Source organism: Trachemys scripta, chromosome 3 (genome assembly GCF_013100865.1).
Source record: "Trachemys scripta elegans isolate TJP31775 chromosome 3, CAS_Tse_1.0, whole genome shotgun sequence".
Taxonomy (NCBI): Eukaryota; Metazoa; Chordata; order Testudines; family Emydidae; genus Trachemys; species Trachemys scripta.
The window spans coordinates 181,914,867-181,942,428 of NC_048300.1; the positions used below are offsets into that span (position 1 = coordinate 181,914,867).

Here is a 27,562-nt window from a genome sequence, read left to right on the forward strand (position 1 = left end):
CCAGCACTCCAGCCCAAGTTTTAGTTAGGGGTATATAGTACAAGTCATAGGTCACGGGCCATGAATTTTTGTTTACTGCCCATGACCTGTCCATGACTTTTACCAAAAATACCTGTGATTAAAACACAGCCTTAATCATTACTGTAATATGTGCCAAGTTCAAGAAAAGCAGGCCCAAACTGGTTTCTTAGAAAGAAAGAAAGGACAGACCAACACCCAGACAGATGTTAAAAGAGTATCACCTGCTTAAGCAGCGATTTTCTGGCAGGGTGAAGGTGTGAATAAGAAATTTACGAACCATCACATCCCTAAGAGACTACTTGTCGCCTGCAGCCCATCTGGGGGTAATCCTCAAAGAGGGGGAGAGTAGTGTGAGAATGAGAGGCATTGGCCTCCAAATCACCTCTCTCTCCATCCATCTCTACTCCGGCAGCTACAATGTTCGAAAGACAAAGAAAGCATCATTGAACAGGGGTGGGGATGAGGGTGGGTCCTGGCTGGAAGACTTTTCAGCCAGTACAGATTGCTGTAAACAAATAGTGAGACAAAACCTTTGTGCTTTTAAGTTCACTTAGCTTATAAGTTAGGCATTAGCTTGCATTTTACTCCTTTTGTAACCAATCCTGACTTTTATGTATTATTACTTGTAATCACTTAAAATCTATCTTTTTGTAATTAATAAACGTTTCGTATTGTTTTATCTTACCAGAGTGTTTGGATTAAAGTGTGTGGGAAACTCCATTTGAGATAGTAAGGCTGGTGCATATAATTTTTCATTCATGAAATGAGGGACTTTTTATGAGCCTGCATTGTTCAGTACTGTGCCTGACAGTTCAAGATGCACATTTCTGGTGGAAAGTCTAGGAATAGAGAATCTGCTGGTGTTCTTCTGCAGTGTAATTCATAAGTGGCTAGCTAGTAGCACACAGTGCAGTGTAGTGGGAGCAAGTTACATGCTGGAGGCAGTATGTTAACTGGCCAGGAGTGGCTGTTCACCAGTAAAGCAGTGTAAAAGGCATCTCAGGTTGGAGAACTGAGGAGACACAGCTATTCAGCAGTCCAGATTGTACCCTGGGTAATATCACACCCTCCCTGTCCTATGTCCCATCTTCAGTTGTGGCCATCCCTGATACTTCAGAGGAAAATTTAAAAACAAAAAATGAAAAAAAAAACACAAAAAACAATCCCCCGAATACATGGGGATTGGGGGGAATTCCCTTTCTGAACTCTGCAGGTCTCTGGCTGAAACCCTGAAATGCTAGTGCAGAAAACACCTTTGAGCAAAGATTCAGGGGCACAAATAGTACAACTTCCCCACGATCACTGGCCAAAATTTCCTTTTCCTTCCCACAACTGAACTGAGTGCTGGCTGGCTGGTGCTCTCCTCAGAGGGGACAGCATTTCAGAGGTGCTACATGTGTATTTGGGAAGATCTGTAGGATAGCTCATTTTGACAGGCCCTCAAGAGAAACAAACCAAAAAAAAAAAAAGCATTTGTAAATTTGTCCACTTTGATGCTACTTCTTGTGTCATTTTTGTTGAATCTTAATGCTGGCACAGAATGATATGGCCTTATATAACTTTGATTTAATTTGTTTCTTTAACAGTGTAATTCAGTATCTATAGCTAAAAAACCAAAGAAATGAGAGCTTATCCAAGGATCAGTGTAGAAAATCAGATTTTATTTAATGGTATATTTTTCACATATAAACTTTTTCCATACAGGAGGGATAAACTACTCAAAAGAACAAAAGATTTAACTTCTGGATATTACAAAGGTAATTTTTCCAGCCAGAAAGACAAACCAAGAGAAAACAAGACTCCGGACAACCTTTCCTCAAAAATATAATCCTCCTTAAAGTGAATTTAGTGCTTGTGAAAGATACCAGACTGACGAGCCTGAAAACTGAAGTGCTCTATCTATTTGCAGAACATGTACAACTGCAAGCTTCACACTCTCCCCGCAGTGGGGCTCAATTCTACAAAGTAGGAAGGATGACAGACTAATTCAGTCACCATATCCCTTCAATTGCCATTCTTACTGCCAAACAAGGATGACAACTAAGATAGTGTGATATGGACACATTATCTGCCTACCAGTTGATTGAGGCTGCTAATTCGTATCATGTAGTTCACTAAGAGCTGTCAGCTGGTTTCTGTTATTACTAACCTTGTGTGATTCAGCCTGGTTACCATAAAAGTGAAACAAACAATTAACAATCAGAGAGAGAGAGAGCCCAAGAATTCAGATTATAAACCCTAGTTTCTTGGCAGGTCACCTCTTATAGTTCCTTTGTCGGTACTGTACTTCTAAATAGGTGTTTAGAAAAAGACGGCAGCGTAAATATTTGGTCCTAACTATAACTAGACTAGAATATTTTCATTGTAATACAAAAAAAAGTTCTAGGAAAATGTATAAAAGAATGATATCAAGGTTATAAAGGGTGCTACTTTAAAATTGGTCCCATCTGGAAATTCTTTTACTCCAAGGGTCCATCTGTGTATCTTAGGAAAACCAATATTTTTTCTACTGAATGTATATTACAAAAATGAAGACGGAAGCTCCCACAACGAAGGGCTTGTCTACATGGAGCAGTTAATGAACCGCAAGCCAGGGTGTTACAATGCATTAATTGTTCTGCAATAACTCCACATGGAGACATGCTTATTGTACACTAAAAGTGCCTTTGTGCACTTTAGCTTAATACATTTTTAAGTGCATTAAGCTTAAACACCCCATTGTGACAAGAGATTTTGCCTCAGTTCCCTGAAATGCTTTACCAAGCTCTAAATGGGAAAATCTGCAGAAAAGCATCGGAAGGGGTTTAAATTCAGAAAAATTATAAAATTGCTTAATTGAACATAAAGTGAGTGGGGGTAGGGTCAGGACCCTTTGACATGCTTAGAACCGTAATTAGTTTTAAAAATAAAGCTTTAATTAAATAAAAATTAAGAATAATTTAAATTAGAAAATAAAGTAATGGTGGCCATCGGGTATGTAATGTAGTGGGAAATCCCATAGGAAGGCATGGGAGCCCATAGAAATGAATAGGGATGATGCAATCAAGGCAAGGTATTACATCACTTCCTATGGGGAATGACTCTGCAAAACCCCATATGAATACATTGTAGCCCATAGAAACCAATGGGACTTCCAGACAACAAGTAGCTGGGGTTCCATCCAAAGGTCAGCTGAAAAACCCCATAGGGATGCGTTGAGCCCACAGAAGTCTCTGGGACAGGGGAGGAGCTTTCTGTACATGTGAATAATTAGCATATGCTAATTAGTAATTAACATATGCTAATATATGGACACTAGCTGAGCTTGAGTGTCACATGTCAATACACATGCCATACATTAGCATATGCAAAACCATGAAAGCTGATTAGCTATTACTTTATTATCGTAATTCAGCCAATGAGCTGAAATCATATATAAAGGCAGCAGCCAGCAGGCTACAACTCTGTAGGGGACCAGGACCAGCAAGAGAGCGGAGCTCTGCCAGACACCTCCAAGGAAGAAAAGCGCTTACAGGACAGTGGCTGCAGCATCAGCAAAACCCAGCAAGGAAGAGGCTGCTTGAAAGGCAGTTATAGCAGCAACAGCAGCAGCCCACCCAGGATTCCAGGGTTGCCCCTGGCAATGGCCATTTCTGCCACCCAGCCAGCAGGAGATCTCCGCAGCAGCCCAGCAGCAGTGACCAACAGGCTTCTGTCTCTCCTGCCCGAGGAGACTCTACCTCAGGAGGAGGTAGCAGCTCACAGCCCGCTACCAGACCATGCTCCTTAGGCACCGTACCCTAGCCTCAGACCAAGCAGAAGAACCATTGTAAGACGATTCAGAGGGATTTTTAAAGAAGGCTTCCGTACATTTAATTGTCTTTTTTTTTTGCATCCTAGAGTGTGTGGGTTTAAAGTGTAAATAAAGCTGGATGCCTGTGGTCTGAGTGAGATCTCCCTACTCATCTAATGATTGCCTGATCAGCACTTGTTGCATGTTTAGTTTTTAAGTATTTAATGTTAATTGATATTGGTATATGTTTGTTATATTGTTATAAAATATAGAGTATTAAGTGTGTGATTATATTGTTATACTATATGTGACAGTCAATTGAAACTGTAATTGTAGTGCTGTCTTTATTTGCCACGCTGCTTCAGGTTTGTATTATAACTGTATTACCTCGATCTGTACTTTTACTGTAACTAATCAATTCTAAATAAATATTATTTTAGTTTTTGAAGAATGTATTGCTTGTTGCCTATTCTTGAGCGGAGGGCTGTATCTGTGTCCTTCAAGGGAAAATTGGCTAACTGTGGCTTTCCCTGGAAAATCCCTTAGGGCACTCCCCAACCGGTAATACCGAAATAGATACATTGGAAATAAAGGGTTTCAAATTAAAAGCAGTGATTCTAAGCAACACTGTTGGCTTAATATAATTGAATCAAAATCTTCCGGTAACACCATGGGCACTCTCAGTGCGCAATAACAATATCCACATGGGGAGTTAGTGCAGAGTAGCTACTGTATTTTAAATTTATACCCTAGCTTACTGCCTAATAACTTCCCTGAGTAGATAAGCCCCTAGAGTGTCTCAAAGGAAACACAGATAGAGATAAGCATGCATTCATTTTGTTGGTTTTTAGTCTTAGGCCCTGTTTAGACTTAGGAAAAAACCCTGTTAACCCATTTTTATAAAAGAGGGTTCACAATTACATCTTCTTCGGGACTCCTGTCATTCTAGTTTCTTTCTAAAAAAATATTTTTCTCCAATAATCTTAGTAGCATCTTGTAACAGTATAGTGCCTGTATTACATTTCATAACTCACTTTGAAATCTTGAAGTCTTTTTTATGTTTGTAATGGTACATACACAAGGACACACTCACAATTCTTTTTCTTTTACTAGGTCACAGAACTATGGCACAAAGGACAGAAGTTGTAATTGCTTATTTCTTGGGCCTGCACACAGTGCTTGCACACATTGCACATCCAGAACTGATACTCTGTGATAGATCTTCCTGTTGCAACACAGGTTGGAAGTTTCCCTTCTCCACTAAAAAACAAAAGAGAGAAAAAAAAAAACACGTTGCTTTAGATGAAACCTGTTTGAGTATCTTAGTGATTTGCAAAACTTTCTTTGGCCATCTGTAACAAATTTAGTTTTTCTCTACTTAGATCTGCATCATTTTATTAGTAGGGGGCATAATTAAATCATGTGTTAGTGTATATTATTAATAGGGCTAGGTATGATAATCTTCCAGATCTGACACAGTACATACATTAGTCTAGAACAGGGGTCAGCAACGTTTGGCACGCGGCTCGCCAGGGTAAGCACCCTGGCGGCCCGGGCCAGTTTATTTACCTGCTGACGTGGCAGGTTCGGCAGATTGCGGCCCCCACTCGTCGCGGTTCACCGTCCTGGGCCAATGGGGGCGGTGGGAAGCGGTGCGGGCGAGGGATGTGCTGGCCGCGGCTTCCCGCCGCCCCATTGGCCCGGGACAGCGAACCGCGGCCAGTGGGGGCCATGATCGGCAGAACCTGCTACATCAGCAGGTAAATAAACTGGCCCAGCCCGCCAGGGTGCTTACCCTGGCGAGCCGCGTGCCAACGTTGCCGACCCCTGATCTAGCATCAGCACTGAGAGCCAGCCGCTCCCAATATCAAATGAATGGATGAAAACTTCTGTCATCATCATAATAACAAAATCAAAGTGTAGTCAGCCTACCCCTCCAGAAGACCATCCAGATCAGATTTTTTGGTATGTTTAGGACAGTGTTTAGTGAATATCTCCAGTGCAAGATCTTCATATTGCTGTCTCTGTTCAGGGCTAAGGGTTTCTAAGGATTCCAGTTTAACAAAGGCTTTTGAACAAGTACCAAATGCTCTATTGGCACACGCACAGAGAGCCAAAAGGGAATAGATCTCAACTGCAGGGATAATGTCTTCATAATCTCGCAGGTGAAGGGCTAACAAATGAAAAGAATGAGAAAGTTACCACACGTTCCCTTGAACACGAATACAACTTAATTGTACGAGTAAATTGTCCTCTTCATATCAGTTACCTTATGAAATAAAACAAACAAATAAAGCCAATGAAAATAGTAGAGAGCACAGATAGTCCTCCCTATTTTTAAAGAAGAAAATTTGTATTTAATTGTGAATTGAAAATGAAGTATATGAATTAGGCCCTTCAATACGGAGAGAAGGTAGAAGGCACAACATACCCAACTAACAGCCATCGATTCCCCTGCAGCTCCAGGGCTCTGATGTGAGCTTCATGGAAGCATCATTCAATGCACATAAATGTGTGGTCAATAACAACCCTATGGGGGTTATCAAACCTTGTCAGATAGTGACAAGTTAAACTTCAAACATCTCCTGGTAACCAGCCCCTAGACATTTTGGTAAAATTGGTAGTTATTCTGTAGAACTACCCGATGCTCAAACTGGCAACTAACTTAGCACCTGCTGACGATTGTTCCAACACTGTTAATTATATTTCTCATGTTCTACATTACGTGGATCAGGTAATGGGTGGAACAAACATGACAAATGTAAATGGAATTAATTTGTTTTACAGGTTTGTGTGGCTTAGACTGATTTCAGTTTTCATGCCATCTATCCTGTAATAAATCCTACCTGTTTTCATTGCCATGTCTACATAACCTTCATAGAGCTGTCTTTGTGCAAGTATAAAAAAATGATAAGCCTCAGCTCCTCGCCAGGCATTATCTGTGAGGCGATTAGCTGAAGAAAGAACATCTTCCTCTAGCAAACCAGCTAAAGCTGAAGTAGCCTAAAAACAAAGGAATATCACAGGTAAAAATTTATGTTTAAAACACTCAACAGGAAGAGGGAAAAGAGATTTTCCTAGTCACTATACCTATTTTCTATGTTAACTTAGGAAAATGTATATATATATTGTCCTAAAATGAATTTCACTATTTATACTATATAGTACATGGTACAAATTTTCAGCCATGCAAAATCATTTGTATCTGTGTAAATTACAGAGTTGTGTACATGTCTGAAAAACTGGCCCAGAATTTGTCCTTGAAATAATGTTTCAGTGACAGAGTTACAGAACTCAGTTTAAATTGCTCCAGTTGCTTCAGGTCACCTGAAGAAGAGCTCTGTGTAAGCTCAAAAGCTTCTCTCTTTCACCAACAGAAGTTGGTCCAAAAAAAGATCTCCTCCCCCCGTCAACCTTGTCTCTCCAATTTCCTGGGACTGACATGGCTACAACACCATAGAAAGCATTTGAGACAGTTTACCTCTGAACTCTTTCCTTTAACTTTTCCCCTCTGTGCATTTTTCACTTGTTCATGGTACTGTTCTACAAGTAAAGCTGACAATACATAAAGCTTTTTGACTCGAAAAGGTTTAGTCCTTTTCTTTGCTTCTTCATCTGCAATCTTAAAGAAATAAAGAATGTGGAAAATTAGGTCTCTAAAAATGAAAATTCTATTTCTTTTTTTTTTACAACTATATACTAAAATTATCTTAAAGATCTTTGTGAAACATAGGAAACTAAGTCAAAAGACCATTTTTTACTTGAATATTAGAATTTAATTTACAAACAAACAGATATATCTGAATATCATTCTCAAGGTTTTAAGTGCAGAATTTATATACTCTAGGTCTGTGGCTAACAGGCGTATAAAGCCAGTCCTCAACTGGTGTAAATCAGTGTAGCTTTATTGAAGTCCATCAAACTACACCTATATACACCAGCTGAGAATCTTCCCCAACATGGTAACCTGAACTCTCTATAATAATAGACTCCTTTCAGAAACAATTCAGGTATAAATTAACGACCTGACCCTGTGACTATCTCCATGCAGAAGGACCCCTGAAGTCAGTAGTATTCTACGCAGGGGCAGAAACAAGTTGTACAATTGGGGCCTTAAAAAAAAATGGAACTGAATGAACAGGTTAAGACAAAAATATTGAGTTTAGGAATCCAATAATGTTTCTAAACATGACAAGAATGTGTATTATTGCTATATTCCTTTGAAGGGGAACAAACTTGAAAGAAAACATTTATCTGATCAGTCATTCCTGAATTCTCTTTGCTATTATTTCTGAGTGAATGAGAGCTCACTCCCTTTAGTCTAGCTAGTCCTTTAGCTTGATCCTGTATTGAAGTCATGACTGCAGTAGATATGCTTGGCTACGGTTGAAGAGGTAATTCTATTAAACATTCCTATACTAACGTACTTAGAACTTTCTAAAAAAAATTACATTTTGAATTGAAATTTCTCATATTTGTTCTAAGTCAAGAGGTACATTTAGAAAGTTTGATAAAAAAATAATATAGCCATTTTTCTATTACCTTGCTGGAAGGAAAAAACAAAACTAAAAATATATCTGCCTTTTATAACAAATATGGTTTGTAGACTTTTTTGCATTCATGCAACTAAAAGTGGCTGGATTTTTAAAAGTCAAATTTGACAAATTGATAGCTATCAGTGAGAACTAGAGTTTTTGCCATGAGAGGAGAAACAGTTTTAGAAATAATATATTTGTCAACATTTGCTGTAACAATTATATTTATATAGTGCCTGTCAACAAAAAATTGTCAAAAGCACTTTATAAACTCAACTTGGATACAAACTGATTCAAACTATACATAGGGATCATTGCACCCACCTCTGAAGCTTACCAGCACAGAGCAACAGTTTTTGACAGGAAGTCAAGAAAAAAAATCTAACTGGGATTACTTGTTAATATGATAGTTCTGTAGTTACCGTGGCCTCAATATAACGATAACCATTTCCAGGGAACAAATGACTCACACTGGAAAATTTAAACACTACACAAAAGCAACTGATGCTAGCTAAATATAATTTTATTTCTGACTGGCCCATATTACATAAAATAAAAAACCATAATACCTTGAACATGAGTTTAGCAGCATCAAAAAAATAGTTGGCTTTACGATAGAGTTCTATGGCATCAAGGATTTTATTCTTTTCCAGTAAATGAGACGCATATCTAGCTAGCAAGGATCCAATCTCTTTCATATTGTGATTTTTAGCCAACTCAACAGCTTTATTCCACTGGAAATAAGAATAGTCACAATTATTCAATTTCATGTGTTTTCAAATATACACTAAGAGCACACTTTTCATGTATATGAGCTAAAACATCATTTTAGAACATTACTACAGTAAAGTCAAAGAAACAGGTAAATACAATACAACTACAAATATTTATGCCATCAACAACCTTGTGTTCATTTTTGTAGCCATTTGGAATGACTATTTCCTTATAGTCAAAATATCCTATCATGTTTTACACAGGAAAACAGAAGTTATGATTTTAATAAGCAAAGTATATAGCAAGCAATATTTTTTTTATTATTATAATTGGCACTCATTGTAGGAAGCCTCTGAAAAAGCCACAACGTGTATCCATCAGGAGCACTCTTGTTTTTGTGGATGGTATTTGTAGGCATCTATCTCTCCCCATGTATTGAATAGGGAGCCTATACACTAACTCAGGCTTTGTGGTTCACAATGTTGTTCTTGTGATTTTCTGGGCACCTAAAAGTTAGTCGTGTCACAATGCCAAAGTCCCTTTGTGGATCTGGTTCTCCTTGTCTATTCAGTCCCTGGCTTCTCTCCTGAGATAGCTAATGATGATCCTAATTGGTAAACGGATAATGCAGCTGTGCCACTGTAGCATAGATACTTACAACAGCGACAGAAGGGGTTCTTCGTTGCTATAGTAAATCCCCCTCTCCAAGAGGCAGTAGCTAGGCTGATGGAGGAATTCTTCCATCGACCTAGCACTGTCTATACTGGGGCTTAGGTCAGCTTAACTTACATCTCTGAGCAACGTAGCTAGGTTAACCTAACTTTCCAGTAAAAAGAATGAGTAGTACTTGTGGCACCTTAGAGACTAACAAATTTATTTGAGCATAAGCTTTCGTGGGCTACAGTGTAGACCAGCATGTAGTATGATCTGCCTCTCACAGAAGTCTCATACCCTAATAGTTAGTGATTGGTTTAAACACTAATGCATGAAGTTTTGAAGGGTACTGAAGAGCCATCAGATGACCAATATGAAATGAAATCTCACTGGGGATCAAGAGGTAAAAATCCCATTGTTAATTCTTTTTTTCATTCCAAGACCACCTTCTGCCAGCTGCCAAATTTCTCACCTGGTTGAGATGTACACAGGTATCTACTGCATCCTTTGGTCGATTACATTTCAGAAAGGCAATCACAGCTTGTTCACACATCCCCACTCTGACAAACATATGAGCTATGTCCTGGAAGACATCACAATTTTGTTATCATTTCTTTCCAGATCTTCAGGACAGTCCTTTTTTTAATTATGGGCAGTAGGATTCTTCCTTCTAGGATTTAGTGCATATACTGGAAAATTTAGCAGAACAGAATAGGGTTGGGAAAGAAGGGAGTTATGGCTATGTTTGTCCAAAACAGTGTAATAAGCTAAAAGGACATTCAGGTAACATGATTTGCCTTTACCATGTACTCTGGAATAATATACAAATCAAACTAATTTTAATTAGCTGTTACTCACTGGATCACTTCAGTTCATACTGATAGGGTCTTTCCCTCTTTCAGGATCAGGAATAACCCCAATCTTCACATTTCACGAACATTCCCTCTGTTGCTATTGCCAGAGGAGCTGAACCAGTGGTAGCAACCATGAGAAATTTGGGGCAAAAAAAGTCTAGTGCAGACAAGCTCACATGGTGAAAACCAAAATAACCATAATAATTTTCTTATACTTACAGGAAGTAACTTGTTATTTTCTGGAAGTGAATTAGCCAGATTCTCTAGTCCTTGGTAGTCTTCTAGCATGTAGTAACATTCAGCTAAACGTTCCTGGTTTCTTCCTTGTACATAATATTGTACAGCATTTATCCTAAGGATGAAAAAAAAAAGCCTACTAAGACAAACAAACTTAAATGTTAATATAGTGCTATCCGACTAAACACTAAGAAATAACTTGTTTACTAAGTACAGATTTGTAAATCAGAAATGAATATTTTCACCAGTTGGCTCTGTTTTCTGGCATTATATAAACAACAGAAATACAGCTATTATAGAATGCACAAGATATTTAGCTTCAGAATTTCATTATTTCGCGGCAGTAACAGGATCCAATGGCTAGAGCAGAGGTGGAAAGTCAGAAAGCCTGGTGTTTATTACTCCATCTACAATGAGTGGACAAATCATTTATGCCTACATTTTCAGAAGTTGGCTGTGTTTGGGTGTCTCAATTTAGTTGCCCATAGTCTGATCTTCACTCCAGGTGAAGTCAATGGGAGATGCAAGTGCTCAATATTTCTGAAAAATCAGGCCCTAGGCATCTAAAGTTGGGCACCCAAAAATGTGGCCTTTAAATTCTGTGGGAGCTGACTCCTTTACAGGGGCAGAGTTAATGTAGTTTTGGTGGCCTTAAGCATGCAGTTATATACTGTGAGGAGTTTGGGTTTAAGATTAACCTTAACTCTGAAATTCCTCAGTCTTCTCTCTCTTTTTTGTCTGTTTCCCTACAACATACTTGTAAGGCATTTGGCCATTCTGTAACAAATATTTACTCATAACTTTTAACTCTAACTTAACAAAATTGTTTGCCTAGGTTTTAAGTTGAAGAAATTTTGTAGTGATTGGATTCCTGGCAGAGCTGGTATTATTGCTTTTCTGTTCTCCCCACTCTGAATAACAGTCCTCTGTGGAATTTCAAAGCTGCAGGTAGCTGTGGTACACATGCCCTATGAAACTTACTAGCTCTTCAAGGTGATAGGGCTGGATCATTCCAGTTCATTCCACATTCACACACTCTGCACTCCAGCTCCCAAATGTGCCCCCCATACTCTGCGCTGAGCTTTACGAGGAGAGTCTTAATTACGAGGCAGCTACCACCACTTCATTGTTTCCTGCTATAACACATACCACTTTTGTCTGTCTGCAAAATAGTCTCCAATCGCATTATGTGCTTGCTCAAGAAGAGTGTCATCTGCATCGCCTGAGCCTGTTTTCAATAGCTGCAATACTCGAAACCAGTCTCCCAGTTTTATCCGTAGACCAATAGCAAGATCTCTATAAATATCAGAAAATATTTGATAACAATACAAAAAGGAAAATAAAATAGCTGCAGAAATTCTTGACAAAAGTATTCAGAAATACTACCAGGCGAACAGAAAGGAAACATGAAAGACTTATGGCCTGGAGACTAAGGGTACATCTATACTTACCCGCTGGTTCGGCGGCAAGCAATCAAACTTCTGGGTTTGATTTATCGCATCTTGTCTGGACGCGATAAATCGAACCCGGAAGTGCTCTCTGTTGACTCCGGTACTCCTGCTCGGCAAGAGGAGTACACAGAGTCAACGGGGGAGCCTGCCTGCCACGTCTGGACCGCGGTAAGTTTGAACTAAGGTACGTCGACTTCAGCTACGTTATTCATGTAGCTGAAGTTGCGTATCTTAGTTCGAATTGGGGGGTTAAAGTAGACCAGCCCTTAGAGTGGCATAAAACTTAAAGGAAAACTACCCTGATTAGTTATGTCTTAGACAGTTAAATAAATAGAATATATGTTTAAAAATAATTTTCAAAAGACCATTTGAAAGAAAAAATTACTTATTTTGATCTAGATTGTGATGGTCTTTATGCAGCTTTCACAGTGGTGGGGAAGGGAATAACGGACTGCCCAGAATTCCAGCCCTCTGTGTAGTGGCTGCTACTGAAATGCTCTGTATAGCCATGAGGAAGGGTATACATTGTATCCCTTAAAGGGGTGTCACATACTGTGTAACCAAAGAGCCCTGGGAAGCATTCTGCCTCACTGACACAGAATGCCCTCTACAGGCTAATCATGTATTGTGTAAAAAGTTATTTTCTTTATCAGCTTTAAATTTGTTCCCTTTCAGTTTTATTGAATGTCTCCTTGTTCTTCTAGTATGAGAAAAGCTAATGGAAGCTTCTGACTGACATACCTTACACTATTTGTTATTTTAGATACCTCTTTCATGTCCCTTTTTATCTAAGCTTGAAGTCCCAGTCTATATATGGAAGACTTTCATGCCTCCACTGATTTCTCCTCCATCTCTGGACCCCTATTTCAACTACAACTTCTTGAGATGGGATGACCAGAACTAAACACGGTATTTCAGCTCAGGGTGTTCTCCTGGTTTATAATATTTTCAATATTATTTTCTACCTCATTCCTTTGAATCCTAAAAATTTGTTAGTCAAAAACAAAAGCAAACTATAAGCCTTGAGCTGAAGTTTTCCTTGAGCTGTCCAAATGTCATCCATGGTGTGCTCCCTTGTGATTACTGCTAATTTAAAAACCCAGCAATGTGTATGTATAATTCAAAGAAGGTAGGATTTAGCTAACTAACAGCAACTAGTTAACTGGCTAACTAAGTTTAAACTGTTTCTTTATATTTTGGAATCTTAACTAAAACATCTACAGACTAACATTCAAAAGTCTATGAAGATTTAAATCTGATACTGATTGCTATATAGATCAATTAGAGAAGAGTGGAAGTAAGACTGTTTGGAATGTGTTAATTTAAATAATAAAGGGATTTGTAATCTACCAGTACAGTAGTTTTCTCTATCTAACCTTGTTCTCTTTTTCAGAACTTGAAAAAGCCCTCACTGCTTAAACATTCCCACTTTTTTTAGTGCAAGCATTTATTTGATCTATTTTTTCTTTAGTTGTTGCTAAAGATTGCTAAAGTTGTTGCTATTAGTTCTTTAGTAGTTTATGCAATTACCTTCTGTCCATATCCAAATACATTCTTTCAGCTTCTTCAAATCGGCCAAAGTAAGCTGCCACTTCAGCTTGCTTCATTGACTCGCTCTGCAGATTGCCTAGGCACTTCACAAATTTAATGCCTTGATAGTCTTTGCAGCGCACAAATGCTTGTTCAGCAGTTTGTAGGTCTAGCTTCTGAAGAGCGGCTTCAGCCAGGAGACGCCTGTATGATAAGCACAGACAGAGTCACAGAGTTTAAGGAAAGAAAGGACCACCAGATTTAATCTGACGGCTGTATATCACATGCCACCAGCACCACCCGGCACCCGCAATCTAACAACCAAACTGAGTTCAAAGCATACAACCCACAGGAAACTAGACTTGTGTGTCACAGGCAAAGAACAGGAATTATAGCTAGAAAAGCAGCCATACTAGGAAGTCATATTAGGAATCATTTAACTAGTCAAGTTAAAAAAGACACCTAAATTAGGGCTAATTCAGCACCCACTTCTAGCACCACTAATCTCAATGTGGGTGTATGCCACCACACCTAATGTGGGTGCATGCCACCTGCACTTAGGATGGAAGAATCCCATGCACTGCTACAGGCTGGTGACTGACTGGCTAAGCAGCAGTTCTGCAGAAAAGGACCTGGGGATTACAGTGGATGAGAAGCTGGATATGATCAACAGTGTGCCCTTGTTGCCAAGAAGGCTAATGGCATATTGGGCTGCATTAGTAGGAGCACTGCCAGCAGATTGAAGGAAGTGATTATTCCCCTCTATTTGGCACAGGTGAAGCCACATCTGGAGTATTGAATCCAGTTTTGGGCCCTCCATTACAGAAAGGATGTGGACAAATTGGAAAGAGTCCAGCAGAGGGCAACAAAAATGATTAGGGGACTGGAGCACATGACTTACGAATAGAGGCTGAGGGAACTGGGGTTATTTAGTCTGCAGAAGAGAAGAGTGAGGGAGGATTTGATAGCAGCCTTCAACTGGATGGAGTTAGGCTGTTCTTAGTGGTGGCGGATGACGGAACAAAGAGTAATGGTCTCAAGTTGCAGTGGGGAAGATTTAGGTTGGATATTAGGAAACACTATTTCACTAGGAGGGAGGTGAAGCACTGGAATAGGTTACCTAGGGAGGTGGTGGAATCTCCTTCCTGAGAGGTTTTTAAGGCCTGGCTTGACAAAGCCCTGGCTGGGATGATTTAGTTGGGGATTGGTCCTGCTTTGAGCTCCTGAGGTTTCTTCCAACCCTAATCTTCTATGAGTCTATGATTCTAACATCCAGTGGAGTGTCCAGTTCCACTGAATGTATTAACACAAGCATGCATTCATCAGAAATTAATGGTACAAATAATTCAAAGGATTTGTAATGGCTTCCACTTCTAGTTCATCTGGTCAAGACTACTCCAGGTTGGTAGGGAGTCAGGAACTTTATGTCATTGTGTTTTACGACTCTTCAGTAGAGCTAGGTGAAATTTTTTATACAAATAGTTTATTAACCAAAAAAATGCAGTTTCAGGTTGACCAAAACTATTCACTACTTTGTGCTGAGTTCAATGAATGACAAAAGTCAAACTGTTTTGGTAATGTTGAAACCCAAGTTCAGATCCCTACTCCATTGGAGCAGGGACCTACACTTGAGTCTCCTACATCATACTGACATTCGCAGTGGCAATTCATAGTCATTCATATGACAAGGAATAGTCATTGGGCCAGGGAAAGAAAGTGATAATGACTCTACAACCTGGTAGTTAGCACACTCACCTGAGAGGTGGGAGACCCAAGTTCAAGTTCCTCCTTCACATCAGGCTGAAGGGGAACTTGAACCCAGGTCTCCCATATCCCAGATGAGTGACCTAACCACTGGCTTAATGCCTATAAGAGAGACATCATCACATTCTCCAGTTATTTTTGTAAATCCTTTCTTTTTGTCAAAACACCTGAAAATCTAAATGAAATTTTTGGGTTCAAAATAACACACAAAAATTCATTTCCATATTACCAAAATGTTTGGACTCAAAAATTTTCATTTTGATAATGTCAAAATGTTTCAGTTAGTTTTGACAGACACTAGGACTCATAGAAAATTGATAAGGAAAGCAAAGGGACCAAGGAAAACACAGGCCAGCAGAGTTAAGGTCAATAAAAAAGAGTGTTTTTTTAGTATAGTAGGAACAAAAAGAATCCTGACAATAGTATTAGTTCATTACTAGATGGAAAATGGTAGAATTATCAATAAAAATACAGAAAAGGTAGAGGCGTTCAATCAATACTTCTGTTCTGCATTTGGGGGGAAAACATGATATATGATGATGATGACGACGACAACACACTTTCAATTCTACTAGTATATCAGGAGGATATTACACAGTGGCTTCTAAAGTTAGACGTTTTTAAAATCAGCAGGTACAGACAACTTGCATCTAAGAGTTTTAAAAGAACTGTCTGAGAGGCTGGACCATTTTTTAAATATTGATTTTCAATAAATCTTGGAACACTGGGGAAGTTCCAGAAAACTGGAAAAAATCTAATGTTGTGCCAATATTTAAAAAGGATAAACAGGATGACCTGGGTAATTATAGGACTGTCAGTCTGACATCAATTGCAGGCAAGATAATGGAACAGCTGATATGGGATTCAATTAATAAATAATTCAAGGAGGGTAATATAATAATTAATGCCAATCAATGTGTATTTATGGAAAATAATTTCTGTCAAGCTAACTGATTTTTTTTGGATGAGATTACAAGTTTGGTTGATAAAGATAACAGTGTTGACGTAATGTACTTAGTCTTTTGTAAGGCATTTGATTTGGTACCACACGACATTTTGATTTGACATTTGGAAGCTGAAGCTAGACAAGTTCAGACTGGAAAGAAAGGTGTAATTTTTTAACTGTGAGAGTAAATTAAACACTGGAACAGTTTACCAAGGATTGTGGTGGATTTGCCATCACTGATCATTTTTAAATCAAGATTGGGTGTTTTTCTAAAAGCCATGCTCTAGGAATAGTTCTCTGGCCTGTTTTACCCATGAACTCCGACTACATGATCACAATGGTCCCTTCTGGCTTTGGAATCTATGAATCTATGACACCGGGTTTTTGTTAACCTTTCAGTTTGCCTAAAAACATTAGATAAATGTCATTTTCAGTTCAACCCCAAACAATTTTTCCCCCTGGATTGTTTGAAATTGGCAGCAAACCAAAAATTCCATTATTCACCAGCTCTATTCTTCAGTTGCCTATGTGAAATACACTGATGGTCTTTGTTCAGATTCATGTTGATACGTCTTCCACACACAAATTACAGTAGACAGCCTTGATGACAGTCTCAGCCAGGGGTGACGGAAGCTCCCTAAACATGTGTGCGGGGGACCACCAGTGCCTGAACTGTGGCCCTGCTCCCTGCACCATCCCTTCCCCCGAACTCCTACCCTCATACCACCCCTTCCCCCTGAGGCCCTCGCCCTTATGTCACCTCTAACCCCCAAGACCCTGCCCCCCACTTGCTCCTCTCTGTCCCCTCCCCCTGTCGCTTGCCCTGACGGCCGGAAAAAGTGATGGGACCAGGGCCCCTGGCCACCCCTGTTCCCGTGCCCCTGGTCTCACCTTGTAGGCCCAGAAGTAAATGCACCATGGAGGGTAAATTATCCCTCTCCATCCTTATGGATGATAGCTGCAGGTTAGCATTGAGGTACAGTGATAGGGCAGTGTGGGAAGGCTGTCAATGCACTGCCCATGCTGTTCTGAAGATAAATAAAGGATTTCTACCTCCTTGTCAATCTGGCATTTGAATGAACTCTAAACTGTATTACAAAAACAAAACTAAGTAGGGCTTAGACCCTCAACATATTGAATGAGTCAGTACAACCAGAGCACTAACTGCATAGTGCTCCAAGATTACTTGGCAAAAACAGGACCACTACTGCTCCAGTCACTGGACACCCACAACAGATACATCAAGCATGATCTACATCAGGGGTTCTCAACCTTTTTCTTTCTGAGCCCCTTCCCCCACCCCCAATATGCTATAAAAACTCCACAGCCCTTTGAAGGGGGCCCTTTGAAGCTAACATGCTCAGCTTCAGCTTCAACCTCGGGTGGTGGGGCTCCGGGCCCCAGGCTTCAGTCCCATGAGGTGGGGCTTTGGCTTTCTATTCTGTGCCCCAGAAAGTCTAATTCCAGCCTTTCTTGGCAGAGCCCCAGTGGATCCCACACCCCTGGTTGAGAACCACTGATCTACATCAACCCAATATTTGCTGCATCAAATTAAGGAGAATAGCATCAATTCAAGTCTTGTGCTAGTCCCTAGATCTTGTGACAACCAACACAGAAGGGTTACCTGGCAAGTGAAATGGATCTGCTACATACTCTTCTCATTTCTCAAGTTGCAGCAGTAGGTGCATTATCCTACTTTTATCTATAATTTATTTGCTCTATAGCCAGCATTTATAGTTTCAGATTGTAAATCTGTTCTATATAAACATGTGCTCTAACAGAAGCATGGAGCTCACACAGTCTACCCTATTGTTGTTGCAAACACAGAATGCATGATCCTCCAAATTTTGGAGAGTCACAAGAAGAACCATAACATCGGGGAACAAAATGATTTTGTGGATGACAGCTTGCTGTGGGACATGGCAAAAACCAATTCAAAGTTGTTGGTGGCGTTCACGGAGCATCTGCACATGGTGGAGTGCTGCTTCTGGGACCGAGAAACGACCACTGACTGGTGGAATTGAATTGCAATGCAGATTTGAGATGATGAGCAGTGGCTGCAGATCTTTTGGCTATGAAAGGCCATATTCCTGGATCTGTGTGGTGAGCTCGTCCCAGCCTTCCAATACAGAGACACCAGAATGAACTGCACTGACAGTTGAGAAGCGAGTGGTGATTGCACTATGGAAGCTTGAAACCCATCAAATTGCTACCGGCCAATGGGAAATCATTTTGGAGTTGGAAAATACACCGGAGGGGCCTTTGTCATGCAAGTGTGCAGGGTCGTTAATCGTCTTCTACTATGCAGCACTGTGACTCTCAGTAATGTGTAGGACATAGTGGATAGATTTGCAGCAATGGAGTTTCCAAACTGTGGTGGGGTGATAGATGGCATGCATATCCTTATTTCGGCACCAGTCCACCTTGCCACAGAGTACACCAACAGAAAGGGCTACTTTTTTATGGTTATGCAAGCATTGGTGGATCACTGGGACATTTCACTGATATCAATACCGGCTGGTCAGGGAAGGTGCAGGACATTCGTATCTTTAAGAATACAGGACTGTTCAGACTGCAAGAAGGGGCATTCTTTCCCAACTGGTGGAACCACTGGTGATGTTGAAACGCCAATAGTGCTCCCCTGGCTCATGAAGCTCAACACCAGCCACTTTGACACCACCAAAAAAAGATTCAACTACCAGCTCAGCAGGTGCAGAACGACAGTTCACTGTGCTTTTGGTAGATTGAAAGGGAACTAGCATTGTTTACTCACAAGATTGGATCTCTGCGAGAAAAATATCCCAATGGTTATAGCTGTCTGGTGGCGTCCTGCATAATATCCGTGAGGCAAAGGTGGAAAAGTTGCCACAGGAGCGGAGAGTGGAGGTGGAGCAGCTATCTGCTGAGTTTGATCAAACAGACACAAGGGCTATAAGAAGAGCTCAATATGGAGCTATGTGGCTGAGGGAGGCCCACTATGTCTTTCTACAATAAACTAGGAGACTTGTTTAAGAAGGAAAAGCAAATGAAAAGACAGGTTTGTAATCAATGGAAGCAGAAGAAGAAAGGATTTTGAAAAGGGATTTTACCAAAGTCTAGGATGTGGATTATCTTCTATGAATTGGGAAGACTCCTCAATCCCGACCTCCTCAATCAATGCTCGACTGTCTCGTAGCGATCGGATCTCAAAGTTAATGATGTATTCTTTGTTAGGATGTTCAGGATTCTAAAAGAATGAAGTAAAAGACTAAATTTTACTCAATGTCTTTACCACCCCTTAGAAACTGCCATTGTGCAAATCATGTTACATAGACACTAAGTTTTCCTAAAACAGAAATTAAATTACACTTACTTTCAATATTTCATCCAAAAGAACAGATTTAATTTCTAAATCTTCAAAGTTGCAAATATATCCAGAAGTCTGAATGGGTTCCTTAAAATAAATATGGTTAAAAGGTAATGAACAACTTTACATAAATCTGATAAAAGTTTAATATTTGTTTGCAGAGTTGTTGTAGCTGCGTTGGTCCAAGGATATTAGAGAGACAAAGTGAGTGAGAGAATATCTTCTACAGGACCAACTTTTGTTGGTGAAAGAGACGAGCTTTCAGACTTATGCAGAGCTCTTCTTCAGGTCTGGGAACAGTACTCAGGCTATGTCTACTTTAGTGTAGACTCTTACTACAGGAACAAAACGGGTTCTTCCAACACTATTAAATCCACCTCTTTGAGAGGCAGTAGCTAGGTTGACAGAAGAATTTTTCCGTCGACCTTGCGCTGTCTACACTGTGACTTAGGCTAGCTTAACACATCTCTCAGGGGTATGGATATTCTGCATCTGCCAGCGACATAGTGTAGACCAGCCCTAACAGTTACAGCTAAATACAAGGTGGAACCAACTGTTTAGCATAACAAGTTAACATGTTGTAAGATACCGCTCAAGGTGAAGTTAGCAGTTAACTCCTCTGCAGTTGTAGGACAAAGAAGGGCTAGTGGAGTAAAATCCAGTATCTTTATTGAGTCCATGATTTTTAGTGTCTAAGGGCTGATCTACATAGAAAACGTACATCGGCATAGCTACATCTCTCAAGGGTGTGAAAAATCCACACCCCTAAGAGACGTTGCTATGCTGACGTAACCCCCCCGGTGTAGACAGCGTTAGGTCAACAGAAGAATTCTTGTGTTGACCTAGAGGAGTTACTACAGTGACGTAAGAACCCCTTCTGTCGCTGTAGTGTCTACACTAGAAATGCTAAAGCAGCACAGCTGTAGCGCTGAAGCTGTTCCACTGTAGCATTTCTAGTGTAAAACATAGCCTAACAAGGTCTTTTGAAGGGTTCCTTTGAGGATAAGGACTGAGATCATGGGCAAACACTTTTCAGAAAATCACTCCATAATGACCTCTCAGTCCTCATCCTTAAAGGAAACCCACACAACGCCTTCAAAAGATGAGCCTGGCAGCTTAAATTCATAACTTTGCTACACACTAAAAATCATGGACTTGGTAAAGACACTGGATGAATGGCTCTTTACAACATTCTGTAACCCACCAACCCTCCCCTTTGTCCTAGTGACACTCTGAGTACCTTGCCAGATCTGTGTGGCTCAAAAGCTTGTCTCTTTCACCAATTGAAGTTGGTCCAATAAAAGATATTACCTCATCCACCTTGTCTCTCTCATAGTTTCATATATGTAAACAGACTTCCTTCTTCCCCAAATTAAATTTTAATGACTTTTCTTATGAGAAACAGATGCACAATACAATAACCAATCTTACATATAGATGTATAGCAGTGGTCACCAACCGGGCAATCATGACTGACTGGTTGATCCTAGAGAATTTCCCAGTCGATCGCGATCTCCGGTGGTGCAGCGGGGCTGCCGGTAAGTCAACCTCCCTGCCTGCCCCAGCCCCAGGCCACTCCTGGAAGCGGCCAGCACGCCCCTGCGGTTCCTGGGGGCAGGGTCTCCATGCGCTGCTCCTGCCTGAAAGCACCACTCCCACAGCTCCCACTGGCCGGGAACGGGAGCTGTGGGGGCGATCCCTGCAGAGAGGGGCAGCATGCGGACTTGGAGGCAAGTGCCTTCCGCCCACCCCGAGAGGCCGCAGGGGTGCACTGGCCCCTTCCAGGAGTGACATGTGGCGGGGGCAGGCAGGGAGCCTACCTTAGCTTTGCTGCGCTGCCCGAGGTAAGTGTCATCCGGCAGGAGGCCACACCCCAGCCCTGAGCCCCATCCCAGAGCCAGCACCCCAAATCCCTTCCTGAACCCCATACCCCCTCCTTCACTCCAAACCACTGCCCCAGCCCTGACCCCCTTCCACAGCCAGCACCCTGAACCCCCTCATGCACTCGAAACCCCTACCTCAGCCCTGACCTCCTCCCAGAACCAGCTCCCCAAACCTCCTCCTGCACCCTGAACCCCCCTGCTCCAGTCCTGAGTCCCATCCCAGAGCCAGCACTCCAAACCACCTTCTGCACCCCGATCCCCCCTGTCCCAGCCCTGACCCCTCTCCCAGAGCCAGCACCCTATACCCCCTCCTGCACCCCAACACTCTGCCCCAGCCTGGAGCCCCCTTCTGCTCCCAAACTCCCTCCCAGAGTTTGCACCCCTCGCCCCCTCCTGCACCGCAACCCCTGCCCCAGGCTCAGCCTGGAGCCCCCTTCCACACTGTAAAAAGCAACAGAGGGTCCTGTGGCACCTTTGAGACACCTTTGTTAGTCTCAAAGGTGCCACAGGACCCTCTGTTGCTTTTTACAGATTCAGACTAACACGGCTACCCCTCTGATACTTCCACACTGTGAACTCCTTGGCCCCAACCCACAGCCCGCACCTCCTCCCAAATCCCAACCCCCTTGCCCCAGCCCGGTGAAAGTGAGTGAGGGTGGGGGAGAGCAAGCAACGGAGAGAGGGGGGATGGAGTGAGAGGGGTGGGGCTTCGGGAAAGGGGCGGGACTTCAGGGAAGGGGCGGAGTAGATCCTGGGTTGCCCTTAAATTCAAAAAGTGATTTTGGGCATAAAAAGGTTGGAGACCACTGATGTATAGACAATTAAAATTTGTATATTATTTAGGACAAACATGTTTTTCTATATCGAGATTATAACAAAAATGTCAGATATGGATTTAACTCTCCATGTTTTAACATAAATTTACAATAAAATCCAAGCCATGATGATATCTAAAATAAATATCAATAAGCACTATTTTTTGTAATCTCATAAAAGCAGAATATAAGTAAAAGCAGATGTTCCTTTTCATTTTTCTAACATATCTGGAGTTTAGCAATTTATTTTTTGTAAGCAGCACTTACACAACAGAGCTAGCTGGTTTTTGAAACTTCCAGATATAGGCCCTGAGTTTCAGCAAGGTATGGAAGTACCTGCTGAACTTTAAGCTTGTAAGAAGCCCTACTAGTCACAGAATTCCAAAAGTACAATATGGAATACACTGTAAATGACTCATTTACTTATGCGGATTGTTTTACCTCAGGATCCAAGTTTCTGAAAACATACATTCTTGTTTTCTCCATCATAGCAAACAAGTCTGGATTATCTTTGGCCCATTTCATATCCCAGACATCTTTGCGCTCCAACTTCAGCTGCTCGCCTACGATTTGCTGTCCTGTACTGTCTGTTACCCGCGTATCCAAGTCAAAGAAAGTTAGAACTCCAGAAAGGTCTATGATAGCAAGACGACTAACAGAAAATGGTGGGGGGGGAGGTGAAATGAAACAGCTGATTAGTACTATTCAAATCTGTAAATTTACAATCATTCTGCAACAGACAGAATAAACTAGATGCTGGAGGCCTGATTCTGATCTCTCAGTAATTTTACACCAGTGTAATTTCACTGATTTCAATGCAGCTACACCTGATTTATACCAGTGTGAGAAAAGAGTAAGGCCACAGAGTGGAAAGAATGAAATAAAGACACACAGTTCCAAATGGCAGACATTCATCTACACATCTAAGGCCTAATCCTGCAAGGTACTGAATGTATTCAAATCCCATTCAATGTGTATTGGGGACACCCAGTACTTTACAAGGGCTCAGCAAATTGTAAAATCTGACTCTCCACAGCTGACTTCATGATTGCCATACCAGTAAGATGCACCATGTATTATGCCCAAAACCAAATGTCAGTCTTCAAAGATAATTCATTTTCAAAGGTACTTTTAAAATTTCTTGTACTAAATTATTGCCACATTTTACAGTAAGCATTGACTAGCAAATATAATGAAATATTCCATTGCAGTAAAAAAAGTTCACACATCTCTGCATAACTGGAAATCAACATTTCTTAAAGTTTTTGACAAACTTTAAGAAATTATATTTTAACAGTATTTTAAACAATTGCAGACATTAACTGGATTATCCTTCAATATATTAGCTTGACAATCCTAAAGAATTCCCTGTATAAGAAGTTTCAAACTAGAAGACTAAAACACCAGTTTTGAAAAGGAAAGCTTCCAATTATAACTTCTGCATCTTTAACATAAAAAGAATGAAATGAGAAAATCACCCCATATCATCTGTCAGTCGCGTGCAAATAATTCCTATTAATCCTAATGGAGACTATGTATGTGCATCAGTGGGAGAAGAGAGCCAAATTGGGATACAAGAATAACAATGTTAATGAAAAATAACATTATTAGTGAAATAAAAAACATTTGGCACCTAAATAGCACTTTTCATCCATGTATCTTCAAGTGCTTTACAAAGGGGAGTTAGAATTATTATCCCCTTTTGCAGATGGGGAGAAGGAAATACAGAGAAATTAAGTAGCAGCACAAGGTCACACTGGAAGCCAATGGAAAGCAAGTAATAGAAGCCAGGTTTCAAATCCCAGTTCAGTGTCCTACCCACTGGACTATACTGTCTCCTACATTAAATAATATATTTTAAATCCATGAAATAAGTCCCAAGTAAACCATCCCAATCAATTAGAATATTATTTCAAAATCAAGTGGCTATGTTAAAACCAGATCTATGACTTACCTGGAGTTGCAATTCAAAGACATTTGATAGGCCCGACAGTTCAGAACATACTTCTGAAGTAAGCCAACGTTAGGAAGACTGTATCTCTGAATGGTGCCAGACTCACGTCCCTAGAAAAAAGGAGATTTTGCATATTGAGGCAGCCTATATAACTTGCTTAATATTAAACTGTTTAACAAACCTTTCTTTATATGCTGTCCTAAGACTAAGATTTGTTGGATGAAGGACAAACCAGAAGAAACACAGAGAGGGAAAAGCAACACAACATTAAACAAAAAGACAGTTACCTTTTTTCGTAACTGGTGTTCTTCGAGATGTGTTGCTCATGTCCATTCCATGCTAGGTGTGTGCGCCTGCCACATGCATCGGTGCTGGAAGTTTTCCCCTCAGTGGTAGCCATAAGGAAACGTCTCTGGCATCCTCTGGAGTGGTGCGCATGTGCTGCAGTATAAAGGGCGCCGCCGGCTCCCCCCACCCTCAGTTCCTTCTTGCCGGGAACTCTGACAGTGGGGAAGGAGGACGGGGCATGGAATGGACATGAGCAACACATCTCGAAGAACATCAGTTACGAAAAAAGGTAACGGTCTTTTCTTCTTCGAGTGCTTGCTCTTGTCCATTCCATTCTAGGTGACTCCCAACCAGTACCACCGGAGGCAGATAGGAGTTTCTGGACGTGTAGACTGCAATACAGCCCTGCCGAACCCAGCGTCGTCTCTGGCCTGCTGGCTGATGGCATAATGCGTGGTAAATGTGTGCACCGAAGACCACATCGCGGCCCTGCAGATGTTCTGGATAGGGACATGGGCTAGGAAGGCCACTGAGGACACTTGTGCTCTGGTTGAGTGGGCTTCCACAATCGACGGCGGTTGGGCCTGAGTCAGCTCATAGCAGGTACGGATGCAAGAGGTGATCCAGTCTGAGATCCTCTAAAAGGACACCTTTCATTCTTTCCGCTGTTGCTACGAAGAGCTGAGTCAATCTGCGGAACAGTTTGGTGCACTCCAGATAGAAAGCCAGCGCACGTCCAACATCCATCGTGTGTAGCCACCTCTCCTCGCTAGAGTGTGGCTTGGGGCAGAACACCGGGAGGAAGATGTTTTGATTGACGTGGAAGGAGAACACCACCGTGGGCAGAAAGGCTGGATGGAGCCACAGTTGTACCTTGTCTTTGTAAAAGACGATATATGGTGGCTCCAACGTGAGGGCCTGTAGTTCAGCGAGACTCTCCTCACTGAGGTAATGGCCACCAGAAAAGTCACCTTCCATGAGTGATGAGAGAGGGAGCAGCAGGCCAAATGCTCAAAGGGCGGGCCAGTAAGCCTCAAGAGGACCAGGTTGAGATCCCACTGGGGAACCGGGTCTCTGATTAGTGGGAAGAGCCTTTCCAGGCCCTTCAGGAACCTGACCGTCATGTCATGAGAAAACACTGACTGACCTTATATATGCGGGTGGAATGCCGATATGGTCGCCAAGTGGACCTTGATGGAGGAGAAAGCGAGGCCCTGATTCTTCACCTGGAGCAGGATGGATTGGAGAGACGACTGGGTTGGACAGATACCCTGCTCCGCTGCCCAGCAGGAGAACCGCTTCCATTTAGCTAGCTCTAGTTGACGGCTTCCTACTTTCCAAGAGAATCTGCTGCACCTGACTGAAGCAGGCCTACTTCTCAGGGTTTAGCCATGCAGCAGACAAGCCATGAGGTGAAGCAGGGCGAGGTTAGGGTGCAGGAGCCGACTGTGATCCTGGAACAGGAGATCCGGGCATTCAGGCAGTGGCCATGGCTAATGTGGCAGATTTTTGTTACTAATTTTTTTGGGGCGTTAGGTGATTAGGCTGAGGCCGCAGGATTGTTAGGGGAGGAGATGAAGGAATACACCAAATAACGAAGTTTTAAAGCTTTATTAATGACATAAGAGTGGTGAGTGCAGTGTGCTTTTTGTGTTACTTAGAGGAAGGAAAAAGTGTTAGTGCCCATGCCCTAACCCCACTTTTATACTTATACATGCATGACCCGAGGCTGGCCAAGCCTGGGTGTAACGTAAGAAGAAGGGGAAGGGTGGACGAGAGTTTTGTTCTGTGCACAGGCTGTTTAGGGTTTGCTGCTGACTTTTGACGTGCTTTATTTTTTAGGAGGGTTTTAAGTTTTGGGGGTGTTATGTTTAGGGACTTTTGTTTTTTGTGCTTTTTGTACCAGTCCAAACCGGCTTTCTGTGATGTCCTCAGCTTTTCCAAAACACACTGGCTTCAGGGACGAGAGACTCTGTTTTTCCCCTCATTGGCCTTTGCTGTTTCACTTATTTTCGCAGCCCCTGCAGGTCTGTTTAGCTGACTCCTCCTTTCTCACAGCTGGTCGGGGTTGGAATTCAAGCACCCGTCCTTCTTGGCAGGCAGCCGAGAGTCGGTTGTGTGCCGTGGCCTTGGGCTGGAGTCAGTGTCTTATTTTCAGACCTAGCTGGAGCTCGCGTTAACCTGTTCCCTTCTTTCTTCCTTCCCCCTTTGGAACTCTCACAACCTGCAAAGAAGTCTTCTTTCACTCCACACTTACACCTTTACTCTCCCCGAAATTCTTTCCAGTGCATCTCAAAGCATTAGCAATATACAATGCTGGTGCTTACCCAGGGAACCCTGGAGGGGGAGGGGGCAATTTTATTGCGACACTAGGTACCAGTGTTGGTGAGGCCACTCCGGGGCGACCATGGTGACATGAGCCTTGTCCCTCTTGATCTTTGACAGAACTCTGCTGATAAGAGGGCTCGGTGGAAAAGCATACAGCAGATCCCCCGCACATGACAGGAGAAACGCGTCTGAAAGGGTGCCCTTGCCTAGACCCTGCAGGGAGCAGAAACGCCAACATTTCTTGCTCTGTTTGGTGGCAAACAGGTCCACTTGGGGAGCTCCCCACCTGCAGAAGATCATCCAGGTGACCTCGGGATGGAACTCCCACTTGTGGTGAGAGCAAAAGGACCTGCTGAGGCGGTCGGCCAGCGTGTTGTGAACACCAGGGAGATGCGCTGCCTCCATGTGGATTCTCTGCTAGATACAGAAATCCCAGACGGATGGCTTCCTGACAAAGAGCCGACCATCAT

The 27,562-nt window shown here is 41.8% G+C and overlaps 1 protein-coding gene across 2 annotated transcripts in view; it reads right to left on the reverse strand.

Moving 5' to 3' along the window:
* Positions 1 to 1,661: 1,661 nt before the first annotated feature.
* Positions 1,662 to 27,562, reverse strand: part of WDR35 (WD repeat domain 35) — a 78,868-nt gene continuing 52,967 nt past the window's right edge. The window contains exons 15-27 of one of the 2 annotated variants that reach the window (XM_034766562.1): positions 24,477 to 24,586; positions 22,964 to 23,174; positions 19,831 to 19,911; positions 19,568 to 19,704; positions 13,769 to 13,972; positions 11,937 to 12,083; positions 10,770 to 10,902; positions 10,169 to 10,279; positions 8,898 to 9,062; positions 7,275 to 7,415; positions 6,640 to 6,796; positions 5,726 to 5,966; positions 1,662 to 5,053 (exon numbers count right to left, since the gene is read on the reverse strand). In XM_034766562.1, the coding sequence (XP_034622453.1) occupies positions 4,903 to 5,053; positions 5,726 to 5,966; positions 6,640 to 6,796; positions 7,275 to 7,415; positions 8,898 to 9,062; positions 10,169 to 10,279; positions 10,770 to 10,902; positions 11,937 to 12,083; positions 13,769 to 13,972; positions 19,568 to 19,704; positions 19,831 to 19,911; positions 22,964 to 23,174; positions 24,477 to 24,586 (1,989 nt within the window). In that variant the 3' untranslated portion in view covers positions 1,662 to 4,902. The remainder of the gene's footprint in view (positions 5,054 to 5,725; positions 5,967 to 6,639; positions 6,797 to 7,274; positions 7,416 to 8,897; positions 9,063 to 10,168; positions 10,280 to 10,769; positions 10,903 to 11,936; positions 12,084 to 13,768; positions 13,973 to 19,567; positions 19,705 to 19,830; positions 19,912 to 22,963; positions 23,175 to 24,476; positions 24,587 to 27,562) is intronic. The other variant, XM_034766563.1, reaches the window with a different exon arrangement.